The sequence below is a fragment of the Rhynchophorus ferrugineus genome, unplaced genomic scaffold (assembly GCF_030347505.1).
Source record: "Rhynchophorus ferrugineus isolate W39M unplaced genomic scaffold, kcgeb_rfMv2 rfM11, whole genome shotgun sequence".
Lineage (NCBI taxonomy): Eukaryota > Metazoa > Arthropoda > Insecta > Coleoptera > Curculionidae > Rhynchophorus > Rhynchophorus ferrugineus.
This window is the reverse complement of record NW_027472590.1, coordinates 25,160,737-25,177,910: the sequence shown is the minus strand read 5'-3', so window position 1 is coordinate 25,177,910 and position 17,174 is coordinate 25,160,737. Positions and strand designations below refer to the sequence as shown.

General features: G+C 29.8%; 1 protein-coding gene across 2 annotated transcripts in view; it reads left to right on the top strand.

Moving 5' to 3' along the window:
* IP3K2 (Inositol 1,4,5-triphosphate kinase 2) overlaps positions 1-17,174 on the top strand; it is a 243,300-nt gene that overhangs the window by 28,570 nt on the left and 197,556 nt on the right. For both annotated transcript variants that reach the window (XM_076417716.1, XM_076417718.1), the window contains exon 2: positions 6,783-7,977. In XM_076417716.1, coding sequence (XP_076273831.1) covers positions 6,783-7,977 — 1,195 coding nt within the window. The remainder of the gene's footprint in view (positions 1-6,782; positions 7,978-17,174) is intronic.

The following is a 17,174-nucleotide window of genomic DNA, read 5'->3' as shown; positions in this document are numbered from 1 at the left end:
TAAATTTTTAAGAACTTTTGCTTACATACCCTATTACTTTTGCTTTTTTCCTTTAAGAATGATTATGTGAAGTTTCGCAAAAAAAATGGCAAAATTAATGCTTGAAGCTTTGAATAATATGAAAATACCGAAAATACTTTTTCCCCAACCTATTATTTGCAACCGTTCTTATATCTACCAGAAAAAGTCACACGGTTCCGGAAATATTGTTATATATTTAGTTTTATGCATTTTAATCATTAAGCACGTTACACATTTTTTATAATTATATAACCTTTCTACTGGATAAATATTTATAGACTAGAAAAGTCCAAGGTTGCCTATTTCGAATTATTACACTAAAACTGGACTATCGACGTAAAATGTGTGAAATCATTCATTTACTAGGCTGTTCAGTGAGTTCACGTCAAAAATAAAACTAAAAATTCTGAAAGGATGCAATCAAAATATAATTTCGATATATTAATGCATTGTTCGATTTCAAGATATTTAGAGATGCGTTCTTAGTAATAACAAAAACATATTAAAGTCTCTATAAAAAAGTTTTAAAGCCAAAGTAATAAGCGTATTCTCTATTCAAAAACAATGACTTCTAATTGGGCTACCTCATTAAGCAGTAGACTTATAAGACAAACCAAATGCACAGTAAAATGGCGGCAGTAATAGTACTAAAAATTCGAAAAATCATTTAGATTTTGATAGGGATATGTTCAAAATATAATTTAGATATTTCGATTGACTCTTTTGTTGTCAAATATTTCAGGGTTCTTAATAATTATAAGATATATATCAAATATAATGCCAAAAGGATAAGTGAATCTTCTTCAAGAACAATGGCTTCTAAACTATTTATTTTTCGTTAACAATAGTCACACAAGAAAAACACATTACACAGTAAGTTGGCGTCAATACTTGAACTAAAAATTTCAATTTGGATAAGAATATAATCAAAATATTTCGATATATCAATTCAATTCAATTTCAATATTCAAAGATAAAGTGTGATGTGTCTGTGATAAAATATATTGAGCTTTTTATAAACAAAGTTTAAAAGCCGAAGTGATAAGTGAATTTTCTTTTCCATGAAAAAACGATTTCTAAAGGCACGATGTCTTCTAAAAGCACTATTTCGTTCAACAGTAGTTGTACAAGACACAAATAATGCACAGTAAGTTGATGTCTCTAAAAGAATTTAAAACTCATTTAATTTTTAATAAGAATATAATCATAATATAATTTCTATATATATCAATTGATTATTTTATGATGATTATATTATGATTATATATATATATATATATATATATATATATATATATATATATATATATATATATATAGTAGTAGTAGTAGTACAAGACACTTCAAGAAATCATCGCGAAAATTTAGGATATGTTTTTAGATATTGAAGAATATTTTAAGTAAAATTATGTGCTTGTAGAAGTGTCATGGTACTGATTCAGAATAATATTAGCTAGGGAGGTATTAACATGGGTTTACTACAGTGTAAAAGGTTTGTTGTTCATGAATTACCTTCAAACTTGTCCAGCAATAAACAAAATAAAGACCAATATAATAAAATTATATGTTTTTAGAATATAATCGATCGGAAGTATAGGACCGTTTTCCATTTCGCGAACTAGTTGAACATGCCTCGAAATATTTGTTATTAGAACGGAAATACAAGCGATAATGGTTATAAATACTTTAAATAAATTATAATGAGGTTGACAATGTAACTATTTTAAACATTATTCTATGTCTTACATACGAGGCTTATATAACCATTTTTAATAAATATTTTTCATTCAAGACCTGATATATGAACCAAATGATTCTCATAATCCTCTTTTCTGGCCTCTTAAGAGACCCTTACGTGCATTCTAACAAATTACAGTCTAATAGGGCAAGATCCGGCCTATATGGCGTCTCACTCAATTTTTATCGAGCCAATAAATATGTATGCGACTTGGTGTTCGTGATGAGATACAAAGCTTATCCTGTTTTTCAACTGCTTCCTTCAATTGCATTGGTTGTTGATAGTACGAAGTAGAATTAATGATTTGTTTAGGTTCGAGCTCATGATAAAAAAGTCTTTTCTAGTCCCATCAACTTTTTTCCAGCTGGGATTACGATCTTTTCTACACATACCTTTCATAGGAATATCACTTTTCATCGTCCGTAATAATTATTTTCAAAAATTATTCGATTTTGTTAATGGCTTATTACAGCAGCCATTATATTATGTTATTTAAGCAGTTAAAAATTGGTTATGATATAAAATATGTCAGTCTACATCAATATTTTAAAGCATGTGAATGATTGACTTTGGTGGTCGGTCAAGAGTTTCATCTTTAACATCGAAAATTCTAGAACGAGATGAGGAAACTTATTCAGATACCAGCTGAGCTATCAGTTGGGTTCAGTTAAACATTCGTCGCCATCAACATACACAATTTTCGATAAATTTGCGATATATTATCAATTTTCGGGAATTGATAAAAAGAAAAATATGACGAAACGTTCATCTAACAACATTAGGTCTTTTTCATGATATGATCAAACTTTCAACAAACTAGTGCATACTTGGAGATGAACCAATAATTTATCGTTGACATTTGTTTTCTACCGGGACAAGGGTGAAAATAACATATACTTCAAATATAAACCTGGTGATTATTACGATAGGTACTTCTAATGCCAGGTAATATTGAAATATAACGGTACTGGCAGTTAAAATACTGACAGCTATAATAGTATTGATAAATAAATATATCAACAAATACTGGTATTTATAATCTCAATAAAAGACGATGACAATGGTAAGCAATAGCAATGATGGATGGTTAATAATAATCTTAGTCCATAGTAGCCAATAATATTAACGATCCTTTCTTCAAAATTCAACTTGTCTTTTATTCCAAATTAGACTTCTTTTTTCTTTCAAACTGAACTTGTCCTTTCTTCAAAATTCAACTTGTCTTTCCTTCAAAATTAAACTTGTCTATTCTTCCAAATTGAACTGGTCCTTTCTTCAAAATTCAACTTGTCTTTCCTTCAAAATTAAACTTGTCTTTTCTTCCAAATTGAACTGGTCCTTTCTTCAAAATTCAACTTGTACTGGCTGTCGCGTTTTTAGAAAACTCTTATGAAGCTCTAACATCTTTGGGACGTACTAATATATCACATTTGGCAAATAAATCTCTCGAAGAAACATCAACAATGTTGTCTACAATTGGAAAGAAGCGGCAATCTCGCCTAGTTCCTTTACATTATCGTTCAAACCTTTTTATATAAAAAAACATAAACGACCCCATATTAAAAGGTCTAAAATATCTAACTATTAGTCGAAATTTTAAGTATCATAGATATTCGAAAGGATTTATAATTTCTTTGGATGGTTCTTGTCCTTGTGTTTTAGGAAAAAATATTGAGAAAATATAAACAAATAATACTCGCTCTTACACATTAATCCCTAATTAAAGTTAAGTAAACCTAATTTAATTAATTTGAGATAATCACCAGCATTTAAAGCACCAACAATAATCGACGGATTCCTACGAAATACAAAAAACGAGACGAAATATCGCCCCGAAAATAGAAATAAATAAAAATGTAGCGCGACTAACGCGACTACCAGAAGCAAAATATTAAAAACTCGAGATGATATAACAGTTCACGGAAATTTTTCTCTGACACACAAAAAAGACAATTTAAGACAAATTACTGGTTTAAATTGCGAACTGGACTATACGGCGAACAATAACGCCAAAAGAAAATGTTTATAATTGCCTTGGGAACCGGCGCCAGCTGCTTCCACAAAACTTTAGAAGAAAATCAATCAATTTATTATTGAGCGAATATTGTATTATGAACTTGCAGCGTGTTTTTATTGGAGTGGTGTTTGTAGAAATGGTTACCACTATATATCGAAACTTAATGGACCGATAAATTTCCAATGTTACTCAGCCAATTTTAATAGAATTATTTTAAAGTGATTACTTTTTAAGAGTGCTTCTTTTAGGGTATTGTTCATTTTTTTCTGTCGATGAACGTTAAATGGAAATGTTATTTTTCATTGCTCGATAAATTAATAGAGACGTAATTTTATAGGAGGTGCCATGTGAAACGAGACTGATAACAGGCATCTATGGCATTCATCACTAATATGCAATTGAGCGTTTTAGGCGTGCAAATAAGGATTTTTCGTTCAACTAAAAAAGCCACCAGTTATGTAATGATTAAATATGTTATTCGTTAGTTTCAATCATAATTAATAAATAAAATTCATATTTCATAAATTAAAAACTTAATATAATTTATTATTAATCTTTAGAAACTAATTTAATAACTAATATTCCATAAACCCCATAATCATCTTTCATAATTCCTTGAATGCGAATGGAAGGACAAAATTGAACTTCTTTTTTTTTCAAAATTAGACTTGTCCTTTCTTCAAAATTAAACTTGTCTTTTCTTCCAAATTGAACTGGTCCTTTCTTCAAAATTCAACTTGTCTTTTCTTCAAAATTCAACTTGTCTTTTCTTCAAAATTGAACTTGTCCTTTCTTCATAATTAAACTTGTCTTTTCTTCCAAATTGAACTTGTCTTTTCTTCAAAATTAAATTTGTCTTTTCTTACAAATTGAACTGGTCCTTTCTTCAAAATTCAACTTGTCTTTTCTTCAAAATTAAACTTGACTTTTATTCCAAATTGAACTGGTCTTTTCTTCAAAATTCAAATTGTCTTTTCTTCAAAATTGAACTTGTCTTTTCATCCATATTAGACATGTCTTTTCTTCCAAACTGTACTTGTCCTTTCTTCAAAATTTAACTTGTCTTTTTTTCAAAATTAAACTTGTCTTTTCCTCCAAATTGAACTGGTCCTTTCTTCAAAATTCAAGTTGACTTTTCTTGCATATTAGACTTGTCTTTTTTTCCAAACTGAACTTGTCCTTTCTTCAAAATTCAGCTTTTCTTTTCTTCAAAATTAAACTTGTCTTTTCTTCCAAATTGAATTAATCTTTTCTTCCAAATTCAACTTATCTTTTCTTCAAAATTAAACTTGTCTTTTCTTTCAAATTGAACTGGTTCTTTCTTCAAAATTGAACTTGTTTTTTCTTCTAAATTGAACTTGTCTTTTTTTCAAAATTAAACTTGTCTTTTCTTCCAAATTGAAATGGTGCTTTCTTCAAAATTAGACTTGTCTTTTCTTCCAAATTGAAGTTGTTTTTTCTTCAAAATTGAACTTGTTTTTTCTTCAAAATTGAACTTGTCATTTCTTCAAAATTGAACTTGTCTTTTCTTCAAAATTCAACTTGTCTTTTCTTCAAAATTAGACTTGTTTTTCTTCTAAATTGAAGGTGTTTTTTCTTCAAAATTGAACTTGTCTTTTCTTCAAAATAACACCTGTCTTTTCTTCTAAATTGAAGTTGTTTTTTCTTCAAAATTGAACTTGTCTTTTCTTCAAAATTGAACTTGTCCTGTCTCCAAAATTGAACTTCTCTTTTGAAACTTTTGTTCTTTGAGAAAAAGCATTCATTGAGCCATTTTCTAACTTCTTCGAAATTGCTGCTCTGCAAATGCGTATCCCATTGATGCATAACGTTAATAGTTAACGTGGCAAGTTCTGAAGAGTTCGGCGGGTGTGGTAATTTATCCTTTCCAATTGTCTTTATGAAAGGTCACGTTATCGTGCTGCAATTTTACTTTGCAGTACCTTCGAGCCCATTCTGGATATTATTCGATCAATACATGGTTCATCAAATTGATAATTTATTGTCATTAGCGATCACCGAGTTTCAATAGTTTGTAGTACATCACGCTACTTGGGCCCGACCAAACGCAGAGCATTTTCTTGGAATCAGAACGACTTGGCCTTGGAGTCGATAGGCCGGATTCACCAGGTGATAACCAAAATTATTTGTGCTTAAGGCTTTAAAAATAAATGCACTTTTCATCACCCGTCTCTATTCGATGGAGAAATGACTTGCGATTATACATTTGAAGCAGCATTTCACAGACGATTTTTCCATTTCCATTTGCCTCCATTATTTACTATTGATGTGGTACTCATTTTCCCGTCTTTTGGATTTCTCCATTGCTCATAATCATCGCTAATTGTTTATTAGCCCCTATTTAAGGCTTTTCAGGTACGAAACTTGACATTTTCAAAGAGGTATATATCTCTAGCGGTGTTATTTTAGCAAAATATATTATGTATTGCTCTGAGGCTTGATGTCGGTAGAATAAAATGATATATATGTCAAATCATAACATTGTATACTTAAGCCTAGTTGTTAGAAAACCGGTATTGACATTCCGGTACACCTATTACATACTAATGTATTAATACCATATTGGCCTTACTGATGTGTTAATTCCAGTACAACTGAACACTAGAAATACATTAATTTGTCTATTAAGATTGTACTAAGCATATATAATGTAAGATGTAAGCATTTTTAGGAAAACACCCATATATTTTTGTTGTTTTTTTTTAAATGTATCTGTTTAAAAAGAGTGACGCGAGTTTTTTTCGATAATATTTTCACGCATCAGACAGCGCGCAACTTGTTATGTAAACGAGCGCCGTCGAGCATATATAAAAGCCGTAACGAAAAACAAACGGTGGTAGTTCAATACATATATATGTTGTATTTTATTATTACCCGGCCGGCCCGCGAGCCAATTGATAAACAATGATAACGCACCAGTCTCTAAACACAGCTCGTAGCATGCACGATACGGCGGAACATAGCTCAGTGCTTTCTCGTTTTCAGTTTCGCTGGCTTCTGGTCCCGCAGGACCGTAGCGGAAGACGATACCGCTCCCTGGATCTACGCCGGCGACACGCAGCAGGTTCGGATATTCCCACCGCGGAAGAGTTTCGTCCATCTCGACGTCATAAACCTGTCCTCGGCGACCGGTGCCTACTTCCCACACTGTCCCGAACTCTGCCCCTATCCCGATGACCTGATGGCGAGACGACCGGACCGCAACGACGAAGATCTACGGGATATCGTGCGCAGCAAGGCCGAGAAACACCAGAACTACTTCCGGAGCCTGATCGGTTCCCCGGGCATGGCGGAATCGTCACCAAACGGCCCAGTGTCCGAGCCCAGGAGACTGGAGAGCGAGAAGATGTTGTTCAAGAGCGTGAAGCAGTTACGGGATGATTATATCGCGATGTTGGAGAGGACCGCGATCGATCTGAACGAGAGGATCGATTCGACCAAACGGTACGACGACGGAGCGTTGTTGATACCGCCCCAGAGCGACTATTGTAGTTCTTCTGCATCGGGCGCCAGCGATGACGAGCGCGATAGAACCAACTGGCGGAAATTGAAAATATCGCGATGCGGTAGCGCGGACTCGGCCATGGGACAGAGCGACGAGGATCAGTCAACGGTCGACGGTCAGAAGAAGATTCGCGCGCTCGAAGAGTCTCACTCCTGTCCCCAGCTGAGTCCATACAGTCCACGCGGCTCCATAGATCACTCGAACGTGCCGAGCAAGACGATAATCGAGGCGCAATGCGTACTATTTCCGGTCGATCGCAAGTGCAGCATGGATTGTGCAAGTGAAGAGACGGATTTCGACGCGGGCAGCCGGAGACAGAGCTGTTTCACGGACGACGGCGATGACGCGTCGCGATATCGGTATTGGCGGACGCCGTCTGTGGTGGTTAGTGACTATTCGGACGATATCATCGGGCTGACGTTGGAGGACATCGAGTACATACGCGATCATCGGAAGGAGGTGTCGTCCAGTCCCGAGTCGAGCCTGCACAGTTCCTGCAGCAATCTGAACTATTGCGGCTCGACGATCAGCGGTTTGGAATCGGAGTATGTGCTCGCGAAACCCTACCGGAAATCGTCCAATTGCTCGACGTGTTCGACGCTCAGCGGAGACGAGGAACAGGAACCGGCCACCGATGCGACGGCCACCGAGTCCACCTTGCATCCAAATCGAGAGGTGAGTATCGTCAGTTAATAAACCTTATTTCGATAGTGTATACATGCAAGTTCGTTGGTCTGGTGCTTAAGGCGCTTGACCGGGTGTACTAACCGAAGTGGTAGTACCGGGTTCTAATCCCGATCCAGCCATGGATGTTGTGATTGCCTATAAACAACCACAACATCCATTTTATTCTTATCATTTGTTATCACAGAATTTTTACTCTTGGTACTACTTTAAAACAATCAGAGAATTAGCACAACAATTTTTTGTTCAGAAAAAAAAACACAAATAGCTTATTCTATATTAAGTTTTTTTACATAAATATATTAACAACATTAAAGTTACTATGAATTAGAATGATTGAATTAGTACAACAATTTATAGTTCGGAAAAAAACAGTTTTATAAATAATTTACTCTACGTTAATTAACATTGGGTTATATAATTATATTAATAACATTAAAGTAACTAATTAATCAGTTAAAAGAGGATACCAGTAGACTAGTACAATACTTTCTAGTTTAGAATAAAACATACAGTAGTACAAATAATTTATTCTACATTAATTAAAATTGTTTTACATAAATATATACAACATCAAAATAACTAACTAATTTCTTAAAAGAAGGGGTCAATCAATCATTAAAACAATTTTTAGTTCAGAAAAAAACAGTTTTACAAATAATCTACTCGACGTTAATTAAAATTGGTTTATATAATTATATTAATAACATTAAAGTAACTAATTAATACGCTAAAAGAGGATACCAGTAGATTAGTACAATACTTTCTAGTTTAGAATAAAACATACAGTAGTACAAATAATTTATTCTACATTAATTAAAATTGTTTTACATAAATATATACAACATCAAAATAACTAACTAATTTCTTAAAAGAAGAGACCAATGAATCATTAAAACAATTTTTAATTCAGAAAGAAACAGTTTTACAAATAATCTACTCGACGTTAATTAAAATTGGTTTATATAATTATATTAATAACATTAAAGTAACTAATTAATAAGCTAAAAGAGGATACCAGTAGATTAGTACAATACTTTCTAGTTTAGAATAAAACATACAGTAGTACAAATAATTTATTCTACATTAATTAAAATTGTTTTACATAAATATATACAACATCAAAATAACTAACTAATTTCTTAAAAGAAGGGACCAATGAATCATTAAAACAATTTTTAGTTCAGAAAAAAGCAGTTTTACAAATAATTTACTCGACGTTAATTAAAATTGGTTTATATAATTATATTAATAACATTAAAGTAACTAATTAATAAGCTAAAAGAGGATACCAGTAGATTAGTACAATACTTTCTAGTTTAGAATAAAACATACAGTAGTACAAATAATTTATTCTACATTAATTAAAATTGTTTTACATAAATATATACAACATCAAAATAACTAACTAATTTCTTAAAAGAAGGGACCAATGAATCATTAAAACAATTTTAAGTCCAGAAAAAAGCAGTTTTACAAATAATTTACTCGACGTTAATTAAAATTGGTTTATCTAATTGTATTAGTAACATTAAAGTAACTAATTAATCAGCTAAAAGAGGATACTAGTAGATTACTACAATACTTTCTAGTTTAGAATAAAACATACAGTAGTACAAATAATTTATTCTACATTAATTAAAATTGTTTTACATAAATATATACAACATAAAAATAACTAACTAATTTCTTAAAAGAAGGGACCAATGAATCATTAAAACAATTTTTAGTTCAGAAAAAAAAACAGTTTTACGAATAATTTACTCTACGTTAAGTAAAATTGGTTTATATAATTATATTAATAACATTAAAGTAACTAATTAATCAGCTAAAAGAGGATACCAGTAGATTAGTACAATACTTGCTAGTTTAGAATAAAACATACAGTAGTACAAATAATTTATTCTACATTAATTAAAATTGTTTTACATAAATATATACAACATCAAAATAACTAACTAATTTCTTAAAAGAAGGGACCAATGAATCATTAAAACAATTTTTAGTTCAAAAAAAAACAGTTTTACAAATAATTTACTCGACGTTAATTAAAATTGGTTTATATAATTATATTAATAACATTAAAGTAACTAATTAATAAGCTAAAAGAGGATACCAGTAGATTAGTACAATACTTGCTAGTTTAGAATAAAACATACAGTAGTACAAATAATTTATTCTACATTAATTAAAATTGTTTTACATAAATATATACAACATCAAAATAACTAATTTCTTAAAAGAAGGGACCAATGAATCATTAAACAATTTTTAGTTCAGAAAAAAGCAGTTTTACAAATAATTTACTCGACGTTAATTAAAATTATTTTATCTTATTATATTAGTAACATTAAAGTAACTAATTAATCAGCTAAAAGAGGATACCAGTAGATTAGTACAATACCTTCTAGTTTAGAATAAAACATACAGTAGTACAAATAATTTATTCTACATTAATTAAAATTGTTTTACATAAATATATACAACATCAAAATAACTAACTAATTTCTTAAAAGAAGGGACCAATGAATCATTAAAAACAATTTTTAGTTCAGAAAAAAATATATACAGTGGTACAAATAGTTTATTCTATATTAATGAAACTATTTTAATAACATTCAAATAATTAATTAATTTGTTAAAAGAGGGTATATTATAATGAATTAGTACAACAATGTTTAGTTCAGATAAAGGACATATAGCAGCACAAATAGTTTATGCTATATTAGTAGCTTTTTTGCATAATTATATTAATGGGATTAAAATAACTAACTAATCTGTTAAAAATTATTTATGTTTTTCATAATCTTTTTTATTAGAGGAAATGGTATCCTAATATTTTGAATAATTCTCAATTTAGCCATTTACAAGAGAATTAAAACCAAAATGTATACTTGAAAAATTATTTTCCTTAGTCATCAAACGTATTAGAATAATATAAAATAAATATTATCAAATTGCCATTAGGACATTTAAAATATCTTTAAAATAATTTATTTAAAAACATACTGTAAGTATAGTAAAACGTAAAACAGTTTATCCGATACTAATCAATACTTTCTTATATAACTAGGATTCCAAACACAAGTCAAAGAATAGATGTTATGCCCTTCTATGAGGATATTTAAAATGTTTCTAAAATAGTTTATTCGATGTTAATTAATATTTTTTTATGCTGTGAAATGCATTATTGTACAGAAAGTTATATTCGTACAGCATAAAAGAATCATTGTTCATCACCAAATTAATAGAACAATTAGTTCAGATAAAAAAACATACAGTAAATATAACAAAAAGTAAAACAGTTTATCTGATACTAATTATATATCATGTTCATTGACTCCACGATGCACATCTTTATCAATCACGAAATATAATTATAAAAATGCATTCTGTTTTCTGTAATTATCTATAACTAAAAATCTTTAAAATGAATCATGTATAATAGCACAACATTTGTTACTGGTTACAACCCATAGATGTTATGCTAATCCTATTATCATAGCATTTTATTGTAGATAAAGATATTATTTATAATAATTTGGAAAATATATCTCAATTTAACCATTCACTATAGAATTGCAAGAAAAATAGACTCCTAAAAAACAATATTTTCAATAGTTTATGAAACGTATGACAGCAATATGCAGTAAATATTATGAAATAGTCATCGGAATATTTAAAATATCAGCAAAATAATTCATTTGATATTAATTAATATTTTTATCAGTTACCAATTAACATTTTTTACATAATTATATCAATAATATTAAAATAACCCAAGTGTACTTGGAATTGGCAATGTACATCTTTATTCATTTGTTAAAAATTAATTAAGCTTCGATTAGAATTTCTTTGAATTCAAACCATTTTGATGGTTTCCAACTCCAGTCAAACCATGGATGTTCTTCCCTTATATGATTACAGTATTTTATTATAGGAAGGTATTTGTTAAAATATGTACAGATAATCCCAATTTAGCCTTTCTCTGGAGAATTGAAACTAAAATGGATACTTAAAATTGTTTTTCATTAGTTGATGAAATATATTACAAATAGTCATTAGGATATTTAAAATATCCGCAAAGTAGTTCATTCCATATTAATTAACACTTTTCATATAAGTATTTTATTAAGTATTATAAGTATTTTATAAATAACTCAAGTTCGCTAACTTGACAATGTACATCTTTATTTTGTTAATAATTAATCATTTTAACTTTTTCACAATCATCTTTCATTAATTCTCAAAACATTCTCCAAATTTAGTCCTGTATATTTGCAGAATAAACTTTACTGGGTCCGAATACAAACCAAACTATATACCATATTATTTTATTATTCTATTTTACAGCATTTTATTATAGAAAAATAGTATTATTAATAGTAATTTGTAAAAAAAATGTAAATTTAACCATCGACTTGAAAATTAGAACATTTAAAATCTTTATAAAATGGTGTCAATTTTCCATGTTAACTAATATTGTAAATTGTAAATATAAACACATTATTATACAGAAAATTGTTTTGATATTACCAGAAAAAAATCAGTATTCACCACCATATTAATACAACTTTTAGTAGAGAAAATTATATTGTAAATAAATTGTTGTAGAAATTGTTTTAATACTATTCGATAATCACTATTCAAAATTGTTCCATTTTTTACATAATCATGCTAATAAATAATTAAGTAATAATGTTTTTAGCATTATAATGATATTGTCTATATTATTTTCAGTATCATAACAAAGTACATTTTTGTTAATATTGAGAAATAAGAATAAAAAATAATTTCCTTTTCCATAATCATTTCTAAATATTCATATATAATTAAAGACAACATTTTCTGACACTTTATTATTAACTCTGAATATACAGTATACTATTAATATACAATATACTCTGAATAACACTGTGTATTTTACTGATTATTAGTGCTAGTTAAACCATAAATATTTTAGTCCGCTGTTATCACAGCATTTTATTATTGAAAATAAAAATCTAAATTCAACCACTCACCACATAACTAAAACAATACTGTACAGTTTATTCAATATTTTCGTTTGTTTGTTAAATATATTACAAGAAAACATACAGTAAATGTTATAAAATCAAAATCTCTAAAATAGTTTAGCGAACATTAATTAACTTCTATTACGCGACTATTGATCAGAAATATAGGTAGTGATCAGCTTTTTAAAATAGCTTATTACTAATAAAGTGTGATGTTATACACTGCAGCTGTACGAGAATATTTATTAACTTGTAGTTTTTTAAACATTAGTATTAAATTCTGTACTACATAATTTTCTGAAACTATCTGTTTATAATTAAGACAAACTTTAATAGTTTAATTTTTAACAAGGATATTAACAAAATGTTGTTTTTGAATATTCCTTCTTAATTTTATTCAATAAATCTTTTTTGATTTATATACAATTCCTAAATTTCAACATTGAAATGAAACAACAATTAATTTAAGTTTTAATTAATTTTCTTTATCTATAATCAACATTTTGAGGTGTATTGCAAAAAATGGTGTATATTGTACTATAAAATAATAATCAAGATATTTATCGATTTAAAAATAATAAAGTTACAAAAACATTTTTAAAATTATTTATCACAGATCAAAACGACAGTTATTTGTAAATTAGTTTATCCAATCTTGACGCTAGATTTTCAAAATAACACCAGCTACCTTAAACATCGTTATAAGATCGATATTATTAATTTAGTAATCATAGCAAATATATGACTTTATTCCAGCAAGATTTGCCTTGAAAACAATAATTTCCGAAACTTTCTGTCAAGAAATAATACTACACCGTTTAAAACCACCTAGAATTCTCTATCTTATTTTGAAACACACGGTACTAATTTGTAGTAGATATGTAAAGATATATATAATTCACCAAAGTATCTAATTTAGATATATTTTAGTAAATTCCATTTTGTTAATTATATCGATCATTTGTGATACATACGTCATCTAGATGTTTCATGTATTGCCTACCGCAAATTGTAAATTCGTTTTAGAATCAGTATCTGTATTACAAAAAATATTGATCCAAAAAAGTGTCAGGCAGAATCATGTTTCGACCTGTCTTCTGATCATTCACCAATAATAGTAACAATTTCTTCAAAAATTACCATCGAGGTTAAACCCCCTTCTCTGTGCAATAATAGAACTAATTGGACCTCATTTAGAGAAATCTTAGACCGAGACATCTCTCCAAACTTACCGTTACAAACTGAAATAGATATAGAAAGAGCAGCAATAAATCTTACAAAAATTATACAGGAGGCAGCATATTCCGCGACTCCTAACAGAGAAACATTTCCAAGAAATAATACACATATATCATGTACAATACAGAAAAAGATAGCGGAAATAAGAAAGTTACGACGAAATTGGCAACAGCAAAGGACTGAAGAGAATAAAAGAAAGTTTAATAGGGCAATAAAAGAGCTGAAAGAACTTCTGAAGAAATCCAAATTGAACAAAACCAAGGCATTCAAGAATACCTAGGAAACTTGACATCAACTGAGGCTACAGACTATTCGTTGTGGAAAGCAACAAAAAAACTTAGGAGATCCCAGCAGCATAACCCAGCTTGTGCCCCTATTGGGCGAGAAGCAATAAACAGAAGGCCGACATTTTCTCAAAACACTTAAAAAATGAAAAGAAAAATTTTAAACCTTTCCAGTCTCGGCTACATAAAGATGAGGAAAATAAAATTACTAGCTTTCTAGATTCGTCATTTCAAATGGATTTACCGCACGAGAAATTAACGGCCAAAAAAGTTAAACAAACAATAATGAGAGAGATTAATATTAAAAAAGCTCATGGTTATGACTTAATTACTGGCAAAATTTTAAAAGAACTATCAGAAAAGGGTATAAAACTATTAACATTTATATTTAATGCTATGCTACGAATTAATTACTTCCCTAGTATCTGAAAAGTAGCTAAAATATTAATGATTCTTAAACCAGGAAAAATACCAGAAGATATGACCTCCTACCGACCTATAAGCTTATTACCGATAATCTCGAATGTTTTCGAGAAATTATACATAAAAAAACTAAACTATATAATAGAAAAAAGAAAAATTATTCCAGAACATCAATTTGGCTTTCGCAATAAGCATGGGACTATAGAACAAGTGCATAGACTTGTAAACAAAATAGACATTGACCTAAATGCCAAAAGATATTGTTCGGCTGCTTTTCTAGACATATCTCAGGCTTTTGACAACGTATGGCATACGGGCTTGCAGGTTAAACTAAGGAAACTTCTCCCTCATCCGGACTGTAAGTTACTAAAATCGTATCTTACTGATAGACATTCTATTGTAAATCAAGTCGATGAACATACCGAATTAAATCCCATATATTCAGGAGTTCCGCAAAATAGTGTAGTTAGTCCAGTAGTGTATCTTCTGTATACGGCTGATCTACCCAACACAAAAATAACTAATATGGCAACATATGCAGACGACACAGCAATCTTAGCATCCCATGGAGATCCAGTCACAGCATCAATAAACCTACAAACCCACCTGGATCAAATACAATTATGGTTGAAGACATGGCGCATTAAAGTCAATGAAATAAAATCCACCCATGTAACGTTTACCCTGCGTAGAAGAACATGTCCACCAGTGAATATCAATCATCGTCAACTCCCCCAAACAGAACATGTTAAATATCTTGGTATGCACTTAGATCGACGCCTAACCTGGAAGAAGCACATACTCTCTAAACGAAAACAACTTGGACTAAAATTATATCAAATGTATTGGCTCATCGGGCGCAAATCCAAGTTATCATTAGATAACAAGGTATTGCTGTATGAGTCTATACTCAAGCCCATTTGGACATATGGAATTCAACTATGGGGTACCGCTAGCAAATCTAATATATCCATCATTCAACGGTTCCAAAATAAGGTGTTGCGTGCCATTGTTGATGCTCCGTTCTATATTTCAAATAAAGTGATACAACGCTATATTCCTCTAGAACCTATAACGAGTGTAATTCAACGTGTTTGTGTGAAGTACTTCGAAAGTGTCAGTGCATCCCAATATACTCGCTAATCAGCTAAATATGCGACGTGATAGTGAAGTGCGTAGACTAAAACATTTAACACCACCTGATCTGATTACTGGACATATGTAGACTTTAGAATATGCGTTAGAATAAGACTAATTAATTAAGATAATATTTTATACAGAAGATTGCTTAATGAAGTGATTTTCTACATGCCATGTATATATAATATAGACATAAGAAATACTTATTGCCAATAGGGCAGATTGTGGACTCATGAAGACTAATAAATAAAAAAAAATTTCTTCTAGTTAAAAAGAGACACAATGCTGTCTGATTAGTTCGAACACGTAAACTAATGAGCCGTCAAAGTCGTCCGGTGGTCAGACGCATGCAAAATTCTTGAAAACAATAGTAATAAGAGGTTTTGACTCTATCATAAACTATTGTGGCTGTATAATTAACCGTAGTTTTTAGATGTTCTATAATGCTAAAATAAATTATATTTGATATCATTTTTGTTCAGTTATTTTGTTTAGATTAAAATTTCGCTGTATATCAAAACCAAACTGAACTAAAATTCAGAGTTTATGCGGCAACATTGCGACGTTTTGATGTTACAAATTTAAATGACGTATGTACAAAATAACTTTGAACAGACTGTATAAAATTTAACTCAGTGGGTATTTATTTTCAATTGTATAATAATATTTTTCCTTTGATATTTAGTCTGTTAATTTTGCTACCTTTGGTTCTCCTGATACTATACAGAGTGCAACAGTTAATTTTCATAAAGATATTAAAGATATTTATCAATTTAAAATAATATACAACCTGACAATACTATAAGACAAATTAAAAGAATAGTTGCGTCTCGTATAGAAATTGATATATGTACTTTAAGATAATATTTTGGATTAAAAGCACAAACTTTAGGTGTTTTTTGAAGTAATATATTTATTTATTGATGTTTCAAGAATATATACCATATGAGAATGAAACTAAATAATTCAAAATTAAAAAAATTGCAATCTTATTACGGGATGTTACACAATATGAAGACTGCTTGTAAAATTAAATACACTACAGAAAAAATATGAACGTTGTATATAAAAACATAGCGGCCTGCTC